General features: G+C 59.1%; 4 protein-coding genes across 4 annotated transcripts; 2 read left to right on the top strand and 2 right to left on the bottom strand.

The window, feature by feature from the left end:
* Nucleotides 1–1,727: 1,727 nt before the first annotated feature.
* VOLCADRAFT_33835 (uncharacterized protein) lies at nt 1,728–2,298 on the bottom strand (the record flags this gene model as incomplete). Its single annotated transcript, XM_002959199.1, has 2 exons — nt 1,728–1,980; nt 2,147–2,298. Coding segments are annotated over 2 exons (405 nt in total), but the record flags the coding sequence as incomplete, so codon positions are not given.
* Nucleotides 2,299–4,453: 2,155 nt separating this feature from the next.
* Nucleotides 4,454–7,664, top strand: VOLCADRAFT_100661 (uncharacterized protein; the record flags this gene model as incomplete). The annotated part of the gene is made up of 6 exons (XM_002959204.1): nt 4,454–4,509; nt 4,724–4,817; nt 5,083–5,402; nt 6,014–6,260; nt 6,714–6,887; nt 7,479–7,664. The coding sequence occupies 6 exons, from the start codon at nt 4,454–4,456 to the stop codon at nt 7,662–7,664; spliced, it is 1,077 nt and encodes a 358-aa protein (XP_002959250.1).
* A 2,451-nt stretch (nt 7,665–10,115) lies between these two features.
* VOLCADRAFT_120119 (uncharacterized protein) lies at nt 10,116–14,505 on the bottom strand (the record flags this gene model as incomplete). Its single annotated transcript, XM_002959198.1, has 12 exons — nt 10,116–10,231; nt 10,593–10,704; nt 10,838–10,933; nt 11,195–11,283; nt 11,527–11,601; nt 12,299–12,359; nt 12,679–12,816; nt 13,348–13,388; nt 13,791–13,871; nt 14,090–14,164; nt 14,297–14,394; nt 14,453–14,505. The coding sequence occupies 12 exons, from the start codon at nt 14,503–14,505 to the stop codon at nt 10,116–10,118; spliced, it is 1,035 nt and encodes a 344-aa protein (XP_002959244.1).
* A 1,580-nt stretch (nt 14,506–16,085) lies between these two features.
* On the top strand, nt 16,086–26,293 carry VOLCADRAFT_100659 (uncharacterized protein; the record flags this gene model as incomplete). The annotated part of the gene is made up of 17 exons (XM_002959203.1): nt 16,086–16,412; nt 16,872–17,086; nt 17,534–17,727; nt 17,975–18,204; nt 18,328–18,557; nt 19,051–19,186; nt 19,337–19,611; nt 20,038–20,107; nt 20,400–20,894; nt 21,195–21,336; nt 22,049–22,575; nt 22,992–23,088; nt 23,656–23,980; nt 24,489–24,814; nt 24,956–25,365; nt 25,602–25,982; nt 26,255–26,293. The coding sequence occupies 17 exons, from the start codon at nt 16,086–16,088 to the stop codon at nt 26,291–26,293; spliced, it is 4,419 nt and encodes a 1,472-aa protein (XP_002959249.1).
* Nucleotides 26,294–26,571: the final 278 nt, after the last annotated feature.

The raw sequence follows: 26,571 nt of genomic DNA, 5'->3' as shown, positions 1-26,571 counted from the left end.
GGCGTCAGGCTGCCATGGCACAGAGGTTGACCAAGCTATCTAAAGATTTAGAAGTAGACGGGCCGGCACTTGACTCGGGTCAGATGTGCATGTCGCATCGGCACGAAGCGTCAGTTGACACTCATCCGGCCACTCACTACGCTCTCTCCGCCGGGTGCCGCTGCGCTACCCCGGGACCGACCGGCCATGCGTGGGGCAATTCAACAGGCGGCAGCTCAGTGAACCCATAAGCCGACATAAGTCGGCGTAAGCCAGCCACACATATAACCCACAAGGCACAAATTGAGGAACAACGGTCGCTACCGTCTACAAAGCTACAAATCGGAACTATGAAGGAAGAAGACGTGGGTTAGCCTGCACTGATTAAAACCTAATTGCCATCTCTGTCCTTCCTCGGCCCCTGCCCCCGCGCGCGGCACAAGCAGCGCGCATAGGCATGTGCACTGCCAAGGACGTGCATGCACACAAAGGAAAAACGCACATTTTTACTTGGCTTCGCGAATTCGCTTCAAGACGCTCAATGTAAGAGTTGAAAAACATGTTTTCCTTGTAATGTCCCACCATGAATTTCCACCACCACGCAATGTTCGCCAACCTGCTTGCCTGCTCATCTTTAACCTAGGGCTCACTCATCATAATCACGCCTGATCCGACATCCGACGCACAACCTGAGACACGGCCTTGCCTTCACCATCACCATCACCATCACAGTACCTGTGTGCTGTCCATGCATAAAATTTACGTTGGCCGGATATGCACAGCGCGGTATAGTGCTAGTAATGAGGTCTGTGCGAAATGCGCTGCAAACTTAGGCCAGGTGGCATAGGCTAGAGGCAGGAGGCACTGCAAGTCACACAGTACAAGCTGGGCTGGGCCACACAGCTCCAACAGCGCCTCTAGACGTCCCAGCCCACCGACGCCACCGGAGAGGTTGACATGCGCTACATGTGGTTCGGCTTCAGCTGGCACCCTCACGTAGGCCACGTGCAGTGACGATAGCGAAATATAGTATCCATGCCTAGACAGATGCTTCCACCGCGCAGCCACGAAGCTCAGCACCCTGAGCATCCCCACACCCGGAGTATCCCCGCATGTGTACGCCCACCTGCTGAGCCCCGCAGCGCATTGGAGAACCCGCCCCGCGACCTCCCCGCTTTCCGTTACTGCCCCCTAAGACGAACCTCAAGAGGTCTTGGTTATCTTGGTTACACGCGCCCAAGTCCCCTCCTCAACGTCCTCACTCCAGACACACCAGATGCACGCTCGCTAGGCCCAACGCACGGTACGGCAAAACACACCAATGCGACAACCCAGATCGTGCTCTCAACAGCTGCTCACTCACACCCCCTAGTTGTCCAAGCTGCGCTCCGTTCTGAGGGTGATCCAGAACCCTCCAGCGTCCTGCTGACCTACCGCCCAGGTCCTCTATACTCACCCCCAGGCAACCCAGCAGCGCTCCCCTCTCCGTTCCCTGCTGCCTTTGCCTTGTCGTCCTCCATCGCCGCAGCGGGCGACGCCACTGGCTGAGATCCGTGCGCTGGTACTGGCTTGTGCACCCGGCATGCACCTTGCCCCTGTCCAAGAGGATGCTTGTGTACATTCCCGTGCAATCTGTCCGTGTGCGGTTGGGCCGCTGCTCCCACGGCCGAAGCCACCGACACCTGCGACCTGGGCGCTGCTGCTGCTGAGGGCCCTGCCGCCTTCGGTACCACCAGCAGCGACGATGAGCCGTAGAGCTTGGCACAGCGCCCCTCGAAGGCGCCGGTCATCTGCTTCACGACCTCGCTAAAGAAGATGTCGGCCAGGTAGCCATGCAGCTGGGAGCGGAATGCAAAGTCCACTGAGAAGGATAGCCAGCATGAGCGCGGGGTGGGCCCGGGCTCCATGGTCCAGGTGGAGTCCAGGTGGTCAAACAAGGTGCTATTGTTCACCCTGGAGCGCACGGAGCGCGGCGGGGTCAGGTAGATCTGGCTCGTGTACCTGTAGAAAGGCGTGTGAGGAAAGGACACATGGAAAATGCGTACTATTCGGACGGGTTTAAAATGTGGGTTGGGGGCAATTGCTCGAGCTAAAGAGAGGAGGCATAGGCGCGCTAGGCAAAGGCCGTTAGACTTAAGTGTTCTTTGGACCAACCCCACACTCGTACCTCTCCACTAGCACCTGAAACCCGACCTCCAGCTCTGCTTCCATGTAGTTGTTGGCTGGGGGTTTTACAATGGTTGACTTTTGGCACCAGGGGACGAATTTATGGTAATCTTCGACACGCGAGACAACAGCATAAAACTGCTCGGGAGTCCACCTGGGCCAGGTCAAGCGTGACGTAATGTACACGTCCATACCGTATCAAGGACTTATACATGCTGCTGTATATAATGCAATACGGACCTACCCAACAAGACGACGCTGATTATACACTTTGGAAGGCATCTGCGTTCCCATAGTGAAAAATTTGCGAGCTGATGTGGAGGCCTGGGTATGCGACAGGTCTCTAGCCTCCGCAGGGAGCCGCCCCAGTTGCTGTGCGGCATCTGATACCGTCCATAAAGATGCAGAACTGCTGCTGGTCAACAGCGCTGCAGCGGCCGCCGACTGAGGACATTCCAGGGCACGAAAAACTGAGCGCGCAGCACAAGCTGCCGATATAAATCCCTTCCTTGCAGTCATAAATACTGGAGGACCTCCACTAGAGTCAAATTCTAACAGAGGGTATTCGCTCTAATGTTGTTTCGTTAAAGATCTGCAAATTGGAGGGCTGCGTCCGATAAGTCATCAACTATGTCCTGTAAACTGCCAGAGGAATCTTACAGGGCCCAAAAAATTTCGCTGTGACCATTTCAGGTTGACAAATACGGTTTTGTACGGCTTGAACGTTGACGCGTCTACACTTAACGTTCGAAATCAGCTAGTACGGCATGAAGCTAATTATATTTTGACTACGAAATCCCCCCAACAACGGCTCGTTTCCCGGCTTTGACATACCTACGCGTCGTTTCATTTCACAGCGGCAGTCTGCTGTACTGTACCTTTACTGTCGCTTACAGCCCACAGCCATGGAAAAAAGGAAATGCATTTTTGTTAAAGCGGGAGTGTCAAGTACGTTGTATAACGTCCCCTACGATACCGGTAGGCGTTGACAAGCGCCGCCGACACAGCGCACCCACAGCACACAGACCGCAACGCATACCAAAACCCACCCTCACATAACACTCATCTTTTCATTACGAAACTCTTGTAATCCAAGGATAGCTCCACGCAGCTGGCAACCAAGGCTCTCCGCGGTCCCTGGACTGTTCTTTCTCTTGCGCATACATCACGGTCCTATCCCAGAAATCTCAACTTGCAGTGCAGCTCCCCGCGCCTTGATGTTTTATGTGTATAACATACTGCTTGTATCCATCCTGAAGCATTAGCCCTCCACCATCACGTCGCTCCCTCTGCACACCCGGCAAACATGTCCCGGTCCACACCTCCAGTCACCTCCAGGCCTCCCGCAACCAACGTGTCCCTCTTCCTCTTTTCCCCCGACACAGACTCCAGGGTAGGTCCCACCTCATCAGGCCGACGCAGCGGCACCTCCGTACCTCCTGGCAGTTCATGGTCGAAGGGACCAGGAGAGGAGTCCACTCCAGGGGGGCCCCACTGGGTGTGGGTGCTACCACCGCCGGGTCCCCAGCTGGAGGAGGGGGAAGGGGAGGAGGAGGGGGAGGAGGTATGGCTGCCATGGCAGAGGGCCCACGGTGGTGCCACTGGCGGTGGCGGCGGCAGCTTCAGCAGTGGCAGCAGCAGCAGCAGCAGCAGTGACAACAGGGCTTTCGACGCTGGCGGTGAAGGGCGGTCGAGAAACCATGCAGGGGGGAGAGGGGGAGGGGGCCTGCAGCCTTGGCGGCTGTGGTCTCAGCGGCAGCAGCAGTCGACAGTGCACCGGATACGGCAGCCTTTCGACATGGGGCGCAGCGGCACTGGGAACAGTGGCCGCGGCAGTGGCGGCTGTAGCAGACCGCTACTGCTGGCGAGTCTGTCGAATTCGTTGTTTGCAGCTACACGGACTGACGGCAGTAGCAGTGGCGGCAACGGTACTTATGCGGTCGGAGCTGGCAGCATGGCGGCAGGTACTTCTGCTACTGCTACTGCTGCTCCAAGGCGCGAAGGTGGAGGCAGCAGTAGCAGCAGCCGCGCTCCTCGTCCCGGCTTCCACCTCCCGCAGTGAGTGCCCCTCCCGCACGTGGGGGCACGTGGGGCCACGTGGGGGCCCGCTCTGGGGCCCGGTAGCAGTGAACTGCTACCTCCTCCGTCCGGCGGGGAGATGAGGGGGAGATCGGGGCCACCGGGGTGTTGCATTGTGTTTATGTATTGTTATGCGTGTCGTGAGGTGATATTGTCCTGGAGTTCATCTGACGCCGGGCGGCGGGTGTGATTGGAGCCACACATGGGTGACACGTGTGTTGGTGTATGTATGTCTGTATGTATTGCCAAAGGTCAACTGTTGATTGTTGACCTTCGGCCGGCCAGGTGTGCTCTTGATCTGGCGGCCAGACAGCGGGCGCCAGGGGACGTCGAGGAGGGCCCCGTCTGCATGTGTGTGTATAACTGTTTGCGCAGTAGCCCCTCCCCTGGTCTCTGTGTGACTGCCACCCTCGGTGTCCTCGGGGGGATTGTCGCCTCCCCCGCCACCTCAAAGCCCCCACCTCATCCCCCCCCCCCACCCCTCCCCCACCGTGTCCAGACTGGGCATCATGCGGCTGCCCGGCTCCCCCGCATTCGCTGAGGACCAGGACCTGGCTCAGGAGCTGCTGGACTACCACACGGAGAAACACGGGGTGGGGTGGGGGGAGGGGAGGTGGGAAGAGGGAGGGAGGGGAGGGGAGAGTGGGGAAGAGGGGTATAAGCGCATACCTATCGCGTGGAGGAAGTGGAGACAGCGTTGGGGGTGCGGTTGTTATATATAGACATACAGAGACATGCCCACATGCCGGCTCGCCTAGGACCCGGCACCCGCAGGTCTGGGCCCTGGTGGCGGGGAGAGGCCCGGGCAGCTCACCCTCACCCTCACCCTAAACCCCCCCCCCCCGCATACACACACAGGGTTTCCCGCGCCCCTGCCCGCGTTGCAAGTCCCACGACTTCATGGTGCGGCGGGTGGCGGCTACCTCCACCTCCACCTCCGCACATGCGGCCGACCCCACTGCTGCCACCACCAAGGCTGGGGAACCCGCCGGCAGTGGCGGTGGCAGTGGCAGTGTTGGTAGTGGGGGGTTCCTCGGCGGCAGTGCTGGTGCAGTGGAGTGGCGCAGTCGACCTCTCCGTTGCGACACGTGTGGCTGCTGGGTGCACTTGGGCTGTGTGGGGGTGGAGGTGGCGGAGCAGGTGCCACCCAGACCGTGGTTCCACTGCAGGGCCTGCAGGTGCGGCGGGGGGCCCGGGGGGGGGAGGGGGAGTTGGGGGTAGCCAGGCAGGAGGGTAGGACACGCGGAATGTCGTGCTGTGTGTGTTGCCCGTACGTGCCTAGTGAAAAGGGGGCTATGTAGCGCACCTCTTGTGGAAACTCTCTCGCAGCCCTCGCCCCCATGCCCACCATACGCATGCATGTATGCACGTTAAGTATGTCTGTTCGTATGTATGTATGTACGTCCGTGTTCTCTGACCTGCATCCCGCCGGACAACCAGACGCCGGCCCAACATGTACGGCACTCAGTCGGCAACGAAAAGGCCCCCGCAGCCACCACCGACCGCAGCCACCTAGCCAGTCGCCAATCCCGAACCTCGCCGCCAACACAGCAAAAAAAGTTAATGGGTATGAAAAGGTTGTTCGCAAGTAGTGGTTATATAGAAGTAGTCACTTGGTCTTTCACGGGTATTAATTAAAAAGGCTAAATTATTCTCTGAAATAAAATAATAACTCTTAGTACAAAATCCTATAAGTGCAGAGGTTGATTACATGAGACCATCAATATTTTACCTAATTTTCTAAAGCTCGCCTGCAACAAACCACCCACCCACCCACCCGGCCACTCAGGAGCACCTATCTGCGACTGGAGGCTGCTGCGGAGCGGAACCCGCACCCCTCCTCCGCCTCCCCCACCCACGCGCTCTACGTGCTCACTCCGTCGGACCACCAGGCGGCAATGGCAGTAGCACTCAACCGCGGACTAACCCCCGCAGTAGCAGCAGGAGGGGGTGCAGGAGGCCGCGGTCCCGTTGGTGCGGTGCTACCGCTGCTGGCCCAGGGCTTCAATGAGGATGCCATCCGCGGCTTTGGTCAGGTGGGGCGGGTGGTGGGGGGAAACGGGGGGGTGAGTTGGCCGTGGTGGAGTGCAGGGGGTCTGGGTTGTGGGTTCTGGGGTCTCAGGGAAGTGGTCATAATGCTGTGAGATGGTCAGTCGCGGAACTGAACACCGGATGCCTGGAAGGTACGGCGTACGGAGTACGTGCATATGTATGTATGTATGTATGTATGTATGTATGTATGTATGTATGTATGTATGTATGTTGTTAAGTTACCACATACAGGCACCGGGGGAAGGTTCACACAGTTCGAGCCAGTCGGTCTTGTGTGCGCTGTTTCCCTCCCCAGATTTCGCCAGCCGCGGAACTGAACTATAACTCTTTTAAGGTCCAGCCACGTTGCTACGGAATAGCAGCCGCGTGAACACATACACATACACACACATACACACACATACGCACACACGCGCTCCGCATGACCTGTCCCGCAGCCTGCCCGCGAGTACGATGGCGGCAAGTACAGCGCCGTACTGTTGAACCGCGGCCAGCCCGTCGCCGCCGCCACCTTCAATGTGTTCGGTGCTGATGCGCAGCTGTGTCTGCTCGCCACTGCCGTACAACACCGTCTCAAAGGCAACGGCTCTGCTCTGGTGGCAGATCTGGAGGTACAATCCCGTATTCCGTTCTCCTGGAAATGTACGACATTTGTCCGGCATGGTCAACAACATTGTTGCTGATGATAAGGAGCAAATGTCGTCCTTATCCTGATGTGATGAGTTCGCCTTTCTGTGCACTGTGTTTCGGGCGCTGTGGTCCGTGTCACTCCAGCTCCCCCCCGAGCCACCTGACTCATGCACACACACTCTCCCGCAGACTCGCAAGTATTCAGCAACCACCACCGCCACCAGGTCTTACAACCTCCACCACTCCGCTGTCTTCAGTGCACCTCCAGCTGTCCTGCTGCCCGCCTCCCTGTCTTGCTGCTCGGTCCAGGGGGGGCCCTGGGAGTCCCCGCCCCCCGCCCTGTCCACCAAGGGCCCCTGTTCGAAACCTGGTAACCCCCGCCCGAACCCACTGGATTGCAACGGACCGGATCTGCGATCAGGTCAATTCAGATCCGTTTTGTTATCGTCGTTGCCTGGTTAAGATTCTCTCCTACACAATGTGTACCCTCCCCTCCCCGACCCGCCCCAACCCTTTGCCGCCTCTCCCACCCCCTCCTTCCACCTCCCCCCCGCCCCAACCCACCTCTACAGGCCCTTCTGGCGGATGTGGGAGTGTCGCGGCTGCTGGTCCAGTCCCGCGGTGTGGCGCTCCCGCTGTGGCTGGGCCGTCTGGGCTACCGCCTGGTGCCCCCGCAGGAGGCCCTGCAGCTGCACCGCACACTGCCCATCGCCTACTACGACTGCGCGCTCATGCAGAAACAGCTGCGGCCCCTCTGACTGCGGCGACCGGCAGCAGCAGGAGGCGCAGTCAGGGAGACAGGAGGCGGCGGCGCCGGTGGGGGTGTGAGGGGACAGGGAGCGGGGAGGCAAGCAGGCAGGCGGGCGGGAGGACGCCAAGGGTTAGAGAGCGGCTGCACAGGAGACAGCGGCAGAGCAGGCGCAGGGGAAGGTATTATGCAGCGCATAGGTGGCTGTGGAGATGGTGGGGACTTGGTCGAAGTCCCGGGGCCCGGGCCGAGCAACCCGGTGCGCTATACCGCCATTCCAGGATAAGCAGCATAAACGGAAGCAGCATGCTCCTACGGTGCCGCTGTCTTACGTGTGGATTTGTGCCCTGAGAACCTCCAGTCTGGCAAAACATTTCTTTAGTTGCCGATTTGCCGTACAGGGAATTGCCATATAGGCGTCAGGTGCATACCTTCGGTCCTGCGGTGCCGTGTGAGGAACCGCCTTTCCTGTGCGTGAGCGTGGGAGCGCGAACAGGACAGGACACATACATACACACACAGGGGGTAGCCTGGATCGAGGGTTTCCTCCCAGCACCACGTCCCCATCCCCACCCCCGGGCCCCGGTGAACCCCCAGACCTCAGACCGCGCTCCGAGCGGTCGGTTTGCAGCCGGGAGAACGAGCTGGGCGGCAGCGGGGCATGAAGAGCGAGTCCCGAGTGTGAGAGCGCCTGTGTTGTTCGCACCGGTTCATGGCCGAGTAACTCGCCTAACCCCCTCGCTGCACATTTTGTCGTCCAACACAATAACGGCTGACTTGGGTGATTTGATTTTAGGAGTTAATGGTGGGAAGTGAGCTGGCGGTGTTCTTCTTTACCGATGGCTTCCGTGGGCCTTTCTACTTACAAAAGGGAGGGCCCGTCCCGCCAGCCGCACAGACCTTCACCCCACCGCCCCACCGAGGGGCTGTGAAAGTCACGTCGTAAGGGAAATTGGTCAAAAGTTTGGGTGGGAGAGGTGGAGCATTGGCAGGGGCCGTTGCTGCCTTTGTGCGGCTTTGCGAGGCGCAGCACTGGACGGCAGCCTCCCCCGCTGTTGTACAGCTGCCGTACACAGGACCAGCTAGTCAACCACACAAAGGAGATTACATACAATACACAACTGACGTATTCACAACTGGCAGAAATAACGACCCGAGTTGCGGTGATGATGAGAGCAGGCACGCTACGGCGCTAACGGACTGATGTGACAATCAAAATGTACAACAACGCTTGGTGTTGGCACCGCGACAGGTTCACTGCCTCCGGCAAACCCTGGTTGACAAAGGCGAGTTGTGACGGCACCGCTCTGCAGGGCACCGCCGGGAGTGCCCGGTGTTGTTTATTAAAGCAACATTGCGAACATGAGAATGGAGATATGGTGACATCCCCACGCTTCATAGGTACACCCCCTCCCCCCGCATGCAACCACCGCCTCCGCATCCCTCACTCCGCCCCATCTGGCACGGACAAGCCCGAGACCGCGCGCCTAGCAGCTATCAGAAAGGGCTGTCCTTGTTCGGCCAGGGACCCAGGAGCGAGAGACCTCAGCAGTGCCGGCACAGACCTGTCACCAACTGGAGCAGGAGCACTGCAAGTGCAGTCACGAGCTAAGTAAAACAAAACCCATCATCGCCCTTTCATGGTGGGACCGTAACGGGTAGGTGGGATGCACATCAGGTGCGGAGGCGTAGAAGCCCAGAAACGTGCGAATTCGGGAGGTGCAAATGTACCCATAAGGCGCACAAGCCATTGCTATCGCGCGCTGGTGCCGCGTACTTCTTATTGGGGGCCAAGATCGAATTGGAGCGGAATTTTCCTCCGCGCCCTTCACACGAGCGCGAGGGACTCTACCCCGTCCGGAAACAGTGTGTCGAGCATCAGGGCCCTGAGGGGCCCGCTAGAACCTACTTTGACCCACCATCGCAAAACCAAACCATTAGTGCTGCCTTTGGAGAGACGCACGCACGCGCGCGAGCAGACAGGGAAAGCCCATCGTAGACGCGGTCACATTGACGCCTCCTCCTTCTTAGCAGTGCTTCCGAATGATCCGCCGGAATGGAAGCTGCTAGGCCGAACTGGTCGCCGACCGGCGGCCCGCTACTGCCACCACCACCACCACCCCCAACAACAATACACCATCATCATCGCCGTCAGAGCCCCACCCCCATCAGCGCAGGTCCCTCCTGTCCCTCCGCCAGGCTACACATCCCGGGTGCTCACGAGAGCGTAACGGAGCGCCAACGCGGATGGTCGCCTAGCCATCCCCCCTCCCCACACGCACATGGCACATCGCGGGCAGCCGGTGTGCGCCCAATTCGCTTCTACTAATTCTCCATTCCATGCACAATCCAATGGAACCTGAGACCTGGCACTGGGCAATATGGGGCACCCCGTGGTCCTCTTCTGGCAGCGGCTCCGCACGCGGGACGACGCAGCCCCCCTTCTCGCTCTGAGTGCAGCTCAGTAGAAGATGGTCAGTGTGCGGTGATGTGGCGGGTGGGTGGCGCGGTCCCGCTCCCCAATCTCCCACAGCCACCAGTCTAGCTGGATGGCGTGGGGCAGCTGAGCGCCGGTGCCTGTTTAGGACATACGCACACACACATACACACACGTAGTATACAGATGTACAACGACGCGCCAACATAGCGGCGGCTGCAGCACGTTGGGTGGGTTAAAAGGATTAGCGGAGAGGACCTGGATGAGGTCAGGTGGGCCTCACAAGGGCCCTATGTGCGGCCGGCGGGGCTGCCGGGGGGAACGAGATCCCGACCCCTCCGTTCCGACATCCCGCACGTCATCATGAGGCCCCCACTCAGCATTCCCCTAACTTCCCCAGGAGACCTCCGTGCCCGGGCCCCCTCGCTCGGCTTCGTCTCCCACACCACACCACCCTACCCCACCCGCTACCCGCCCCCTGGCGCTGCAACACACACGCACCGAGGAACTTGTGCGCAATAGCCTCCCGCAGCCGCTCCACCGCCGCAACCGTACAAGCGCGAATCTCCACCTCCTCCGGGCTGCCCGCTGGAATAACCTCCCGCCGCTCCACCTGCAAACAGACAGACAGACAGGCAATGAGGCGGACGGTAAGGAAAGCAGGCAATAGAGGTGGGAGGGGTTTAGCACCCCATAGAGGCAACAGAAAACCAGTGGCAACAGTTTCTCCTCTTTCCGTACTTTACCTTGGCAGCCAGCTCCTCGCTGTACGACAATATGCCCATGTTTCTAAGGACCACCGGCACCCGGTAGTCCGCAAACATGGTCAGCTGATCAATGTCCTGTACGGCAAAAGAGGAGTTAAATGGCGGCGGGTATCGGGCGGGCGGTGGAAGGCGGCTGCGCTGGTGGCGGCGCAGCCTGACGTTTTGCGGCGCGGAGGCGGTTCGCAGTGTAAGAAACAGCCAGCGTGGTGGCGCACATCCCGCAACTTGCGCACGATGCGATAGGAGCTGCCGGTACTGGTCCCGGTACTGGTACGCGTACCGGTACTGGCGCTACCGATGGAACCGAAAGGTGAGGTGAGGCCCGGCAGCACTCACACAAAAAGCACCCAGGCCTTCGCCGCCGAAAGCGCCGTACACATCCCCCACGAAGATCTGCGCGCGCTTGTACAAGAAGACCTGGCGACCTGCGTGTTGCGTGTGTGTGCGTGTGTGTGTGTTTTAGGGGGAGGGGGAATCGGCAGGAGGTGTGGAGGTCAGGTCAGGTCCATGAGCTGCCAGGTCTACAGCGGCAAACCATTTCTCCGGGGGCTCTTGAAGTCCCCCCTAAACCCCCCCTGGGTGAGGGGGGCTAGCAGAGCCTTCTCTCCGCATACCCGTGAGTGAGGAGCTGTGTAGCAGGACAGTGCGCCAGTCAGCTATCCGCTCACCCCGATACACGGCGTGATCTCGGAAGCCAGGGAAGAGCTGAGCCACCAGCTGCACCAGCCCCAGTGCCGAACCGCCTGAAGGGGGGGCGGGGGCCCGGAAGAGAGGTAGGAGGGGAGGAGAGGAGGAAAAAGACAAAACGGAGTTGGGCAGATCGTTCATTGGCGGATGAACGACGAAACAACAAATCGCAGACGAGGCGGGCGGCAAGCGTCACACGATGCGAGGCAGACATGCAAACGTACATACTAGCCAACACGTCAGGCAGGGACAACGAGGGAAACGGCCAACGGGCAGTGGTTTTTTTTTCATTTAGGACGGATCTCTTTTTAGTACTTGATAAGTGATACAATTTCAAGCAGGGTTTTGTGTGATTTTTTAACTAACTCTGAGGCGCTGGGGGGCCTCCGCCCCAACTTCCCCCGGCCCCCCCTCCATCAATTACAAGTTCCCTCGCAAACCCCAATAGAGGCACACGCAGATGGTGCAGTTCTCACTGTCATTCGTTCGCGCCATCACGCCATCGTCGTGCGCATCGATAGGTTGGTATGCTTTGCTAGCTATTCTATAACTTCAGATACTATGGTTCCTTCAAGAGCTGTCCGTCATTTTTGGATGATATAATGGCAATGTACGACTCGGCCTCGATCCATTCCTTTAATTTAAGTCGCGATCTATACTTAAATCGCGATCTATTACTTAAAAACGCATATGATTTTAAAATTCACTGGCAACAGGAAACCAGCCTCCCGCTTAGCCCAACCACCCACTCACCCGCCGCCTCCACCATTTTAGCCGCCTGACCGCCAAAGTGCTGCAACAGCGTCGAGCCCACCTGCCGACATCACCAACAGCAGCAGCAGCAGCAGCACGGGGCCCCCGTGGGGTGGTCACTGCCATGTGGTGCAACAGGAGCGAACATTCGGAACCGCATTCACTAGCCCTCTCCCTCCCTCCCTCCCTCCCTGACTTCATTCATTGCAACTAACGGCCGCCATCACCGGGCCCCACCCCACTCCGAAACAAGGGCAGCTGCTCCATTGATTAGCACCGCATATCCCACTACGACTTTGACAAGGGGATCCCCTCGAGCCCCTCCATACCCACATCGTCTTCCCGCCCCACACACCCTGATGCCGCCAGGGCTCCCCTACCTCTCTGAGCAGTCTCGCCCTCTCCTCCTCCAGCGGCACCTCCCGACCCCAACACCCCATCAGCCGCCGCACATCCGCCCCGGTGCTCCACAACAGCTTCTCAGCGTCCAGGCAGGTCGGGTCGGACTCCACCGCCGCCTGGAGCGGGTAGGGTGGGTGGGGTGGGTGAGGTCGCGGGAGGGCCACTGGCGCTCATGCTACATATAAGGCCGTTCATCACTAATACCTTTTTCCGTTAGTGCTTTATTATCGTCCTATATCTGGGATTGACGATACGCAGGCAAGTGGTTACAATATTTATTTACGTCTAATTCCCTTAACTCATCACTATAAAGCGTACTTAGATTCGGCACTGGTACAAGCATTAAAGAGGCGGGTATCGACCCCCAACCCAACCTGCGCCTCTTACTCCGCCTCACTCACCCCACATCGGATCCTTCAAGCCTCCACCAAACAACATGCACACCTACCTACCTACCTACCTACCTACCTACCTACCTACCTGCTTACCTACCTACCTGCTTACCTACCTACCTGCTTACCTAGCCAGTTAGCTAGCTAGGGTAATTTAGGTAGCTGGGTACGCAGGTAGACCCGGCCCCTACACAACGCCAACATAGCACCCTTCCAGCTCCGAAACCCCTCACACCCCGCATCCCCCTCACCCACCTTGACCCCCTTGGACAGGTGCTCATATTCCAGCTCCTCATCTGTAACCAGCAGGCGGGCGGGGCGGGAGGGGCCCCGAGGGTGGGGGCCCCAACGGCATCACGTAAGGACCGGTCTAGCTTTGCCGGGTGGGGGAAGGCTTCAGACTACTCCGAGATGAGCTGAGAGCGCGGCGGTAGGCGGGGGGCCCGGGGGCCCGGGGGGGGAAAGACGAACTACAAACGAGGGGGGGGAGGGAGAAAGGGGCAGGTAATGCGTGATGCTGCCGGTAGTGCTAGGATGCCCACATCCGGGTGGTTCCTTTCCTAGGAACGAACCCGGTCCTTTCCGGGTGTAAAGCTGTCCCATCTCCTTCACAGCACGGGGAAAGGCGGAGCAGGGAGCGGATGCGGCCTGTTAGGGGCTGCAGCAGAACGGCCAGGGCCAGGGTCAGGGCCCCGCACCTGGCCAGAAGCAGAAGTTGAGGGCATCCACTACCAGCAGGTACTGCACGGTCAGCGGGCCCCCGTCCACGTAATGTAAGTCTGCATGGAAGAGGAAGGGAAGAGAGGGAAGGGGAGGGTTATACCTTGGGGGGGACCCCGGGTGGTTTTGGAAGCTGATAGCCCACGTGGGGTTAGGGAGAGGTTGAGTCGCCCAAGCTTTACCAAAGTCCGCGTCCGCACCCTTCAAATGCATCGTCATAGGTGGATGCAGGTGACTTGAAATTGATCACTAGCATCTCGCCCCCGTCGATTCCCACCTTTATTGTAGGCAGTGGGGGATGCCAGCTCCGCAAGCTTTTCGATGGTTAGGTCATTCACCGCCTTATTTATCGCTACAGAGGCGAAAGGGCCCAGCTGATCAGCTATCAGTCGAAATGCTATCAACGCTTCTATAAAAACACCAACCGATTGGTGACAAAACTTCGCTGGCCGAGGTACCGCAAAGGTAAAAGTGAAGGACGAACCTTTCTGGTTAATGTGGACGTGCTCTGCTTGATCAGCTACAAACTGAGATGTATTTTTAACGGCATTGATGGCTGGTTCGAAGGAACTCGTTAGAAGCCTACGCACGACAGGCAGGTCGGCGCATCCGCACCCATGCGCCTAAGTTGGAAACTCACTGCCGGCCAATGATATTTAAATGGTTAAATGTGATGTCCGTGCGTGCATCCATAATCGAACCCACCAGGGTAAAGGTGCAGATTGGTGTTCACCCGCCGTTGTGAGAGACTCCCGAGCACGAGATATGCGTGCATGATAATTCATTGTGACCACTGTAGCTTGAAGTATGTTCGCAGACGCGATTAAGTGAGTCAGTCATCACTGACTGACTCAGGTAAACGGTGTGCCGTACCGTCCTAAATATCTCGGATGGAACTAGCAATGAAATATAGTTTTCAGTTCCCCAGGCGCTGAAATGGTAAGAACTGCCTCAAACATGCTATTACTAACTTCCCCGTAATACGATGCGTTGGACAGGCCGACGGACGCTTCCGCAGGCCCCTCCCAGTCCCCCGCATCTGCACAGAAAGTTAATGGCAATGCGTCGTACTGCAGTATAACAGTGAAAATCAAAAGCATGCGTCACCAAGTTGATTCGCTGCCGCTGCACATTGAACGACTGAACATCTACGCACACGATGTCGCGTCCCGCTAACGGGCAATCAAGCTGACTTCCCGCGTCCACATTCTCTCCATCTATCTGTACAGTAGTCACGTTGACGTATATGCGTTAGCAAGGCCAAACACTCTTGGACTATTCTTGGACGACTCCTTGCGCCCGTGTACCACAACGAACAGACTCCTTGGCAGCTGCACATGCCCCTTGTTTCCTGATCTGCGGGTTTGAAAACTGTGTGACATCTCGCTCGCTCCTTCAGTCCTGCTCTCGAAGTACTTTACCAGAGAAAAGAGAGAGAGGGAGAGCAAGGCACCCTAAGGCACCACCACGCTCTAAGCAACTCCTCTTTGTGCACGGCCTCCTTAGCAGCCTTTCATCGGCCCTACATATTCCATCTGCGCCCCTTCCTGCTCCAAGGTGCGAAGTGAACACGCATGCATTCTTGAGCACTCGTTGCCGTGCCGCCGGGCCTCTTGCATCTCTTAAGCAGCCACTTAGTGACTCCTAGCTACGTATTACGGTCGACCCCCAAAGACACTCCGGTACATAGGAAAGCGTAAAATGAGTTTCGGCTTCTGCCAGTACCCCCCTGCCTGCCACGCGGCCAGAACCCCGGCTGCGTCCCATGTACCATCTAGCTGTCAGCTCCGGGCTACCCCTGACTGCAACGTGCACTGCGGCCCAAGGGATCCTGACAAGCCCTAATCGAATTCCCAGCAGCAGTCCCGCCCCACATGGGAAAGCGCTCGACTCCGCTTCTCAACCCTCAGCGTAGCGGCTCCTTGGGTTTCATCAGTGCCTCCGCCAGGAGTGACTGGGGCCCGGAATGGCCCAATGGCAGATCTTCAGGCCACGAAACTGAGCTGATGGGGACTTGGGCAGCCGGCCCAAGCTCGCGATGAATCTTGGCGACCTGAGGCAGGAAACACCACAACTTGAAGTGACGAAGGACATGCTTGTCGTGCACGGCAGTGCGTACAGTGATGCGTACAATGACTTGACCACCTTGCAATGACGTTACAAAAACACGACTGGGGGGGGTTGCGCTCTCCCTCCGCGGGGTGTGCCTCCTCACTCCCATCGCAGGTCCAGGAAGATAGCGGTTGACCTGCAGGACGGTTGGCATGCCGTACATGGATACCGGCGAGGGTGACAACGACGGCGGCCACGGTGGTATCCTGGGGGGAGGCGGGAAGGCAGATGACGTACCGGGGCACACGGCCCCTACCGCCGCGACCGCAGAGAACGGCGGGCAGCCGCCGGCAGCGGTTGCGCCTGCGAAAGCCACAGAGCCATCGACAGCTGCTGTAGCTGGGGAAATGACCATTGCGAAGGCACGGACGGCCCTCTCAGAGCGCATAGCGCAGCTGGAGCGGCAGTGGGGCGGCTGTACCGCCTCTGCTTCCGCCGGGTCGTATAGCTGCCATCGACCCCGCAAGACGCTGGCCCAGATGAACCAGGTGCTGACTTCATCTTCTCGTACAACAATACATCTCAACAAAACCCCACACATAAATCAGAATTGATACTTCGGACGGCCCACACATGATCTGACGGTCAATAGGCCGCCCAGCGGAGCAGCTGTTGCGGAATGGACTCTTAAAACCCTAAAACCCTAACACGCCAGAAACCACGTGTATCCCGGCGCAGGATGGATACCGCTGTTTGCACTATTGGAATCATGGCATATGGGGCTATTACAAGCAACCATGCGAGGATGGTGAAGGGGTTTTGGTGGGGACCAACGATGGCCACGTGGCATGGCCTTGGGCTCGTGTGTTCCATACCATCGCTGATGCCTTATGTGCATACCTGTAAATACGTATGTACGTATGTATGTATGTGTGGGCCAACTACAGCCTCCTCTCTGCTGGTACGGTAAGCAGCTCAGCACCGTGCCTCTCTCCCATCCGCCTCAGGAGGCTGTGTCGTACATGCGGTCTGGCGACCCACTTGCCGCCGCCGCTGCGCTGACGCTGCTGATGCGCACCTGCCGTACAAGCCGCCTGACGCACCGCGACCTGGCGGTGGCTCGTGCCAACCTGGCGGCGGCGCTGCTGGCGGCAGGCCTGGCGGAGGAGGTGCTGGCGGAGGTTGAGCCGCTCGTGGCGGAGCTGGAGGCGCGGCCGCCGGGGTGAGCTGCGTACGGCAGTACTGTGACAGATTGTTGCCGTACCAGTACAGGACGCGTTTGCAGCGGCCGCACTTGTGGCGGATGTGGGTGTTTGTATCCGCGAGCGACCCTTCTGTATGTACCACCGAGATCAGCGGCGGGGGGTTAGTGTCTATCCTTGCTAAGTTTTACCGTCCTAGTGCAGGGTCCGACTTATTGTGACCAATCCAAGACGTGGCGACAGCCATGTTGTGGTGAGCGTTAAGCCTTCCCACTTCCTCCACCGCTTCTACACAGTTCCATTTATCACCCCGCAAAGTGTGTCATTTTCCTTAATGACATATCAGGTGCAAGTGAACCGGATCGTGACTTTTTCAAGGGTGCTACGTACGACATCTGTACACTCGTTCGCCGCATGCCGTACGCAACATCAAGCACCGTCATCACCACCGTATTACCCCCCCCCAGGCTGCTGGACGCCCCCGCCCGGCGCTCACTCATCCGGGGTCTGCTGCACCGTGGTAAGGCGCTCTCAGCTCTGGGCCGCCACTCCGCCGCCATGGCCTCCCTGGAGCGAGGACTGGCCCTGGAGCCCCACCACCCGGAGTTGAGGAAGGAGCTGGATGTTGTGGGGCGGGCGCTGATGAAGCAGCTCATGGCGGGTGGGTGACTGAGTGGATGGCGACGGGGTGGCGGTGTGTTGTGGCGCGGTGTAACCCCACTACTTGGTGGTCAGGAGGCTGGGCGGGCTGTTCAGGGTGACGTGGGACCCCGACCAACCCCTGTCGGGCAGTTTGTTTGTGTGTGTGTGTGTGTGTGTGTGTGCCCAACCAACTAACCAACCAACCAATTAAGTAAATGACTGGAAACTGCCAACTGCGGAGCTTGATGGCATCGACGTGGCCCCAGGTTGCTGTACGGAGACTCTCGCGCTCCCCGCACCCGAGCCGCGGCCGCTGGCGCTGTCGTACAGCGGCCCTGCCGCCAACGGGGCTGCGCTGCCCGGTATCTCCGGTGGCCCCAATGCGGTGGCTCTTCAGCTGCGTTGGGAGGAGCTGCTACCGGCCCGCCTGCTGCTACCGCGAGCTGCTGAGGTGGACGACCGTACACGGGACACCTACAACTTCGTCACCATTGAGGTTCGTACGACAATACCACGCCTCCTCGGGCACCGGATTTTGCAGTACTGATCAAATATTTGTGCACGGTAAATAGCCCTCCTGTGCTGGACCCCCCCTTCCTCTCTCCATTTCCCGGTCCAGACCGATCTCCGCATGCCTAAACGCTGCCTGCGAGGGCTACACGACGACTCTCGCATGGCTGCCGTACGTGAGGCAGTACAAGCCGCCGTGGCGGCGGCGCGCTACGGGGCCGGCGGTATGGAAGGCGGCGATGAGCGGGACGTCCGAGTACTGCTGCTGGGCTCGTGTGCGGGACTACTGGGGCTGGTGGCGCTGCGGGCGGGTGCGCTCCACGTGACGTGTGTCGAGAGGTACGGCGAAAACGGCAGTAGCAGCGCGTGTTTCTCTGCGAGGTGGGTGTCTGCAGTAGGGTTTTTGAAGCAGCAGCGTAAAGTGCTGGCCCTCACGAGGGCGGCGGCAGTGAAGGACGCGGAGGAGCCGCGGAGGAGGAGGGGGAGGCGGGGAAGCCAAGGGACCGGCAGCCAGCTCTGCAGGGGCCTGCGTTTGTGGCATTGTTGGTGGCTAGAAACTCCAGGCCAAAAAGGCCTGCAGGGTAGCGGCAGTGGTGGGTGTGGGGATGCATCTACCCATTGGAGACGTCCGAAATGGAGCCCCGCGGCCATGAGACACCCTCCGCTGTGTGGCCAGTATCAACGGATTCTGACACCGACGCCGGGGGAAACAGCCTCGCCCGACCATTCCCGCGCAAAGCCCACCACACGCACCGACCCCCGGGTCACACTGCCGCCTCCTCTTAGGACCCCAGCCATCCGCCTCCACCGTCATTCCGCGACCCCGGCTCAGGTGGCTTTACCTGGCCTCCGCTGCGGGTGAGGTGCTGGCAGGGTCTGGTGTAGCCCCCGAGCGCTACCGGGTGGTGTACCGGCGGCCCACTGAGCTGCAGCTGAAGGGGGACGTGCCAGTTTGCTGCAACGTGGTGGTGAGATACACAAGGGGGGGAGGCGGACGGGAGCTGGGGGAGGGGAGGGAGGCGAGTTTTCTCTCCCGCGCAGTCACTGAAGCAGCACCACCATGGGTGTTCAGGACCCGGTGCTGCCTCACTGTGCAAGTCCACGTGAATCTTTTGTAGCAGCCGCGGTACCGTTCAGTACGGCACCTTAAGCTGCCGTACCTGAGTCGCCGTTGTGGCGGACCATTCCAGGTCGCCACCGAGCTCCTCGATGACGGACTTCTCACCTGCGGGCTGCTGCCGGCTGTACGGCATGCAGCGGCTGCGGGCCTTATCACGCGCGACGCTGTAGTGGTGCCGGCAGCGGCGACGGTGTGGCTCCAGGCGGTGCAGGTCTCGGGTCCGCCGCCCCGGAAGACGGGCGGCCTGGACCTGCGCACGCTGGATCGATACAGGTAAGGCAGCAACGCTTTTCACGACATAGAGACACCACGACCGCTACAATCTCCAATGACAAGGTCAGCAACTCCTCGAGCCGTGGGGCGTGGGCCATCCTCTCCTGTGCATACTTTGCATAGCTAGCAAGCGCCGGGTAGCGCACCACGTCAGGATTTATGGCGTCACCATGGCGATGGTCTCATGATTAAGTTCAATACCTCCAAATTCTTATGGCAGCGCCGTCGAAACCGAGAGCACATGTACGACACTAAAGCAGGCGTCCGACTCATGACACGTCCAGGTTTCAAGTCTTCGCGCTCCTTGCTCGAGTTGCACTAATGGCAACCGTTAGTGATTCCTTGCTCACGTAGACGTATCTTGGTCTAGCCATCCACTCTTGGGAGCCATCTCGCCCCTCATGCCTGCCTGTCGGCCTGGTGCAGGTGGTGGCCCTCCCCAAGCCTGGGTAGGCCCCTGGCGGACGGAGCCTACACACCACTATCGGAGCCCAAGGTGCGTGAAGTGACAGGACAGGACAGGACTGCCTCAGCCAGTGAGCAAATTGCCGTGACGCCACAGTCGTCAGCATCGGGGCAGTGGCTAAGGCTGCGGGGCATTGTGCTATGGGCTGAAAGGCGTGTGTGAGTTGGGACGCGGCCGCCCCGGAAGGCATTTGGCTGCGGTCCATGGGGCCGCAATGCGCGGTGAATGTTTTCATTCCCTTGATGAAGCTTGCTGTGGAATGGAAGGTGTTTCCTTGATAGCGTTATTTCCCCGTCTGCTTACGGGGTTCCTTTGCCAGGAGGCCTGGCACTTTGACCTCATGGAGTCAACCAACTCCATCCAAGCTCGAACACTGGACCTGGAGCTCCAAGTCGCGGGCCGATTCAATGCCGTGTTGTACTGGTATGATGTACGGCTGTACGGTGACATACGGCTTCTGACACATGAGCCAGCTGCGCCGCAGCAGCGGGCCTCGAACCTCGATGCTGGAGGTGACGGTGACGATGATGATGACGATGATGATAGTAATAATGGAGACAATGAAGAGGGTGATTGGGAGGCGGCGGCTGGGGCCGTTGCGGCCCGGTTGCCTACCGCGGCAGAGGAGCCACCGCCGAGTCCAGGAGCTCCAGTGGTGGCGGTTGCTGCTGGCAGGGACGACTGTCCCGTGGGTCAGTCCGTGAGGCCGCGGACCCTGCAAGCCGCCGTGCACTGGCTGCCGGGTCCTATCCTCGTTCAGTCGGGAGACGTTCTGCCGCTGACGGTGTGCCACAACACCGTCGCAATGCGGTTCGAGGTGAGTGCGTTTCGCAGTACGGCAGGAGTACGGGTTTATGGGGTCGCTCATCTTTTTGTGACCGATGAACACCGTCGTTGAGGGGCGACAAGGAACCTTTACCACCCGGGGCTGAACAAGCGCTGTTAGTGGAGCGGTTACGTGCCTGGTCTCTGCTATTAATGATTGAGATGCAAGTCCCTGCGCTCCGCCAGCCGCCCCTTGCCTTTGTACGGATGTATACCTACTGCACCGCACGTCCTCCGCTTCCTCTCCTGCACCTCCAGCCTCCGCTCATCTTGCTCGAATTCACCCCCTCAGGTCCTCACTGCCGACTACCCGTGGCTGGTGGTGCGGGACCCCAGCCTGCCCCCCGTGCTGTGGAGCTCCCTGGCGGACACGCGGAGGCTGGCGGCGTACCGGAGGGCCATTGGGCGAGCCGTGGAGCGGCTGCGGGGTGCAGGTAGGGGTAGGGGATGCCAGGGTGTGACTACGTACTGCCCGCTGCAAATGTTCAGTAAACGGTATTCATGTGCCGTCCTGGTTTTTTAACAAAGCATGGCATATACGAACACAACAGGTGTCCTTTTGGACAGACTTAGGCTGCTGGCCCTTGGGCCCCTCGAGGCTCGTAGGGGCCCGTTATACTTTCCAACGGTAAAGCATTTAAAAGGTGTAACACACATATATTATTCACACATGCACACACATGCACACACACACGCATATGCAGCAGGTTTTGATCTAAAGCGATCGAAGCTTTGGACAGCCATCATAGTGTTCCTCTGAATTCGTGTGAGATGTGGCCGGACGTCAGTACGGCACTGTGATGGTGCTCTTCGCCGCTGCAGCTACTGTGTTGGCAGTGTCTAATTCTATGCTTTCAGGTACCGTTTACGGGCTTGGTGTCGGGTTGCGTTTCTGGAGCAGACATTTTGCAGCCTAAAAACGTGTTACCATCCAACATGCACTGGAATTGTTCTCTGCGATGCACGCCGGCAGAACCGCGCATGTATGTCAGTCGGTCAGCATATAGCTGCCAATGAACACACCACCCTGCACACGCATCCGCATCCGCACCTGGCCCTGTCCCTGTACCTGCTCCTCTCCTGATCGCCTGCGTACACGTGAGGACAACCTTCCAGTCCCGCTCCTCACCGTTCCCTCCTTAACAGGCTGCCCGGTCGTGGCTCTGGATGTGGGCGCGGGCAGTGTGGCCCTGGCCCTGGCCGCAGCCGCTGCCGGAGCCGACAGTGTGGTGGCTGCGGAGGTGCACCCTGAGCTGGTGGCTGCGGCGCGGCGATGCGCGGCGGAGAACGGCCTGGGCCATAAGGTCATACGCTCACGTGCTCACGTATTTGGTCAAGGGTTGTATGTGTGTCAGGCTGGGTGTAGCACCATCCTCGGGGGGTGGGACACAGCTCACGAGGTGCCCACCATCACCACCACTTTCAGCTCCAGCTCATTGCAATCTCCCGGTCCGAGTTCGGAACGCCTGTTGAAGCACTGCCACATCCACGCTGCTGCACACCTGTCCGGCCGGCGCCTCCCCACGATGGGTGTGTGTGCGAGTCTGTGGACGCTAGGTGCAGCAAACGTGACTGACAAAAGACAACATTCTTTTGTATCCGCTGTCATGCAATTCATATTCGGCATGGAGGGATGGAGGGACGAAGAGGCGGCTGAAGTGGTGGTGCCCCTGGTAAAGGCACATAGCATACTTGGCAAGGACGTCTCACCGTAGGTGCCTGCCACGTGTATATTCGTATTAGTACTGTTACAGAGTAGGAGGCTTCTGGGTCATTTGAACACATTGTCAGTTCTACGATTTATCACACCTTACAGCACCATCCACAATTACCACACTGTACTACGCCATACGAACTGGACGTGTATATGGCTGTCAGCCTGCTCATTCCCCAGTGTGCAAATTGTTTTCCGCCTGGCCATGCGGGCAGCCGGCAACCCCTCTCCCCGGTTACCTACCTGCATGAGACGGCTCCTGGACCTCCTCGTCTCTCCGATGTCTTATCGGTGACTGTACACCGCCCAACTGGCCCTTTTTCCCTCCTTCCTTTCCCTCACAACATACCACAACCGAACCATTGGTTGTGAAAGGTCGCATTGGTTCCGGGTGACGTGGGAGAGATCGTACGGGGACGAGATCTACCGTACAGTGGTGCCAACCTCATCATATTCGACCTGTTCGATGCCGGTGAGGCCTCACTGATTGGGACAGTTGGGGGGGGCTGGCTATGGAAAGAACCTCATTACGCAGCACCCGGGTAACAGACACCAGCTGGTGGTCCTAGGCAGGGTGCAGGGGCGGCTGCGCGCCACCTGGCGGTCCCACGGGACGATGTGAGGATCTGTCACGGTGTACTGGGTGGGCTCCTTTCAGTTTCACGCCGGTTTTAAGGCGCTCCGAAGCCGTAGGAACTTTTGGGAGTTGAATCACGTGACGTGTCTATGTGTGTACAAATAATTGCTGTTGCAGCGGCCCTACAGGGGATTGTTGTTGTTGTTGCAGCGGGCTACCAGGTTTCTATATGGAATGTGGGCCACTCATTAATCCTCTCGCACCCAGTTGGAGGGCGCGCTTTGGCCCCAGATCCCTTGGCTGCCGTTCAGCCTGTCCCGTATGTTGTACCGGGGATATGACGCGGTGTGTACCTTGTGAACCCTCACATGCGCTCTGCTGGTGCTTCCATGCAACCATGCATCCATCCGTCCAAGGTGATGCATGGCGCGGATCTCTGTATGATGCCTGCATGTACGACAGGACTGCTAGGTCACCGGGCACTGGCGACTCTGGAGTGTGTGAAGCGGCGGCTCGCGGGCGGAGGGGTGTGGCGGGCGGCAGGGCCCGAGCGGTGGGAAACACCCAAGCCGCAACAAGGGGAGAAACAGACGCAGAAGCAGCAAGAGGAGCAGGCGAAGGAGCAGGAGGTGGATAGAGTTCTCGGCAGCACACGGCCAAGCGGCGGTGACGACAGCAGCGGCAAGGTCATAGTCATACCAGCTGCAGCTCGCGTGTGGGCCGTGGGCCTGGAGCTGCTTACTCGGCGGGTGTGCGGGGAAGACATGTCACCCTTGAACAAGTACAGGTCCGCGTGCCTCGATGGGGATGTTGAGGGGCGAGGTGGCTTGGTGTGACGGTCCGCACATGTCTTAGAGCTGCACCCTGATTTGGGGAGGACTGTCCCCGCCTTGGGGCTGTTATCCCCCAGGGAAGGCGGGGACGAGGCTAGCAGAGGTGGACCGGACCCTGCGAGGGGGTAGCAGGATAAGGTGGGGCACGTTCGGGTGGGAACCCTGGAGGCCAGAGCTGACGTGGAGCAGGGCCGTGTCCGCAGGGACCTAGGCTAGATCTATTGCTGAAGAGGGTGTTGCATCAAGTTACATCCGGGAAGGCCGCTTTCCAGGTGCGTAAGCTGCTGGTTAGGGTTGGAAATTGTAAGGAGCCGCATCTCCTTAGACCATCGAACCCCCACAGCTGCAAGCTTTGATGGTAAAGTGCGTAAGTTGCCCCCGGTTGTGCCCCTGGGTTTCTCTGTGGCAGAATCCTTTGAGTCGGTGATGGCAAGGGATGATATTGATCTTACCGGACCGCAGGTGGGACGACAAGTACGAAGCAGTGCGGCTTCAGGACATGCCGTACCGGCAGCTTACCGTTCCTGTCCGAGTATTGAACTTTGATTTCGCCCAGCCACCAGTTGATGGTATTAGAGGAGGAGGAGGAGGAGGAGGAGGAGGGGGCGATGCTGCGGTTTATCCGTCGGTTGCCCGCGTGGAGGCGGAGATCATCGCCAAGGGTGCGTGGAGTTGCCTTTTCGGCAGCATAAACCTCCTACAGTGCGATGAAGGTTATTTTGTAGGGCAAAACATAAAGCATGTTCCTCGCAGCTTTCAGTTAGCTCAGCCACCAGAGAGCGGTGCTGGTAAGTTCCAGGTCGGTCCCGGGACAATGGCCGCGTCTAGCCTGCAAACCCACCCAGGTATCTCCCTCAGAGAGTTCCCGGTCACAAGGAAATCCCTCTGCACTGTTTTGCTTTGCTTGCTTGATTTTGGCATGTCTGCAGGGGTGCTGAACGCCGTGGCGTTTTGGTACGACCTCCAAATGGACGAGGAATCAGAGGAGCAAGTCTCCAACATGCCCCCCGGCTTATTCTCAACGGCGGCCGCCGCCGCCGCCGCCGCGGCAGCAGCAGCAGCGACCCCTGCTGCAGCGGGAGCAGCAGCTCCGGCATCCGAAAGGATCATCAGCGCCACCGGCGCAGGCTACTGCTACAGCCGTCGCTACAGCCGCCGCTGCCAGGCGTTGCAGTACCTGGACTGCGCGGTGCCGGTTGCACCGGGTGTCGATGACAGCAGCGGCGGCGGTTCAGGTTTCCGTACAGTCGTACTAACTGCGCAGCGGTCAGCGACAGGCATCCGATTCGCCTTGCGGCCTGGTGTCGGTCAAGTGCCAGTTCCCCGCCCGCCTTTCAAAGTGGGTTGTTGTTGCCCGCAGTCGTGGCATGTGTGCACGTGCGTTGTTGGCTTGCGTGGTTAGCTCACTATCCTCTGTCGCAGTCACAGTGAGCAGTTGGTACGGAAAGGCATTTCCGAGCGCATTGGATCGCTGGGTGGGCAGAGGTCAGGCAAGGTACCTGCCTCCTATACTTTACCTGTACGGCATTCCGTCCCCAATGCTCTTCCTCACATCTTCCGATTCGCTGCCCTCAGGTCGAGTGGGGCGGGGGGGTCAGCATCGAGAACCCTCACGTTCAGCGTGCACGCTACTGCCAGCTGCTGGTTTCGGAATGGCTACAGCGCCTGCCGCGCATCGGTAGCGGCGGCGGCGGCGGCAGCGCCACCTCCATTACTACCGACCTGGCGCCGCTGTGGCGTCACTGCGGCAGCCTGGCGCTGGATGCTGTCGTGCTGGCGGAGGTGACCCACCGGCTGACATTGCTGGAGCGGCTGTACGGCAGGGCCACCGCTGGCGGCGCGGGACTGGGTTCGGACGGCAGGGAGGTGGCGGCGGCGGTGGGGATGGCGGCGGGAGAGAATGTGGATAGAGAGGGAGACGGGGAGACGCGTGTGGGGCTGGTGAGGCCGGAGGATGTGAGTCTGGGACTGCCGGTTGTTTGGTTCTGATGCTAGATGGGCCCTACCTCCTCCTCCTCATTATCATCATCAACACCGTCATGGGCCAAACCTCGAAATATATTTATTGAGCGTGTAGGGCCGCCTTCTGCGGCAAAGCATTCTAATTGCCAAAGTGGCCGGATAAGGTGTATGGGGTGGGCTGAGCATGTTTTCACTCTTACACGAGGCGGTGGTACTTATTCGCAACGTCGTTGATGCCCGCTTACGATGGCCACGTGCGCCTTCAGGCCAAGGCGGAGGGAGCGGTGCCGCGAAATGCTATATGATCAAAAACATAGTTTCATGCCCAACGCTTAACGTTGTAATGTTCGGCTTACTTACAGAACTCGGCCGATTTCGGCAGTGACTGCGACGCCCATTCACCTGCATATACCATATAAAATGAAAGGCCGAATGCCTCGTTACTAGTTTGCCTAGCCATCCCCTGGCGCGGCCCATGGGACAGGTGGAGGAACTGACCGGACAGCTCATTCACCGCGACGTTGACAGTGTATGCCATACGTAAAAAGTGGCAGATTTCGAATTGATCAGTTTTGCATGGAAT

Source organism: Volvox carteri (genome assembly GCF_000143455.1).
Source record: "Volvox carteri f. nagariensis unplaced genomic scaffold VOLCAscaffold_134, whole genome shotgun sequence".
Classification (NCBI taxonomy): Eukaryota; Viridiplantae; Chlorophyta; class Chlorophyceae; order Chlamydomonadales; family Volvocaceae; genus Volvox; species Volvox carteri.
This window is presented reverse-complemented; position numbering and strand designations above follow the sequence as displayed.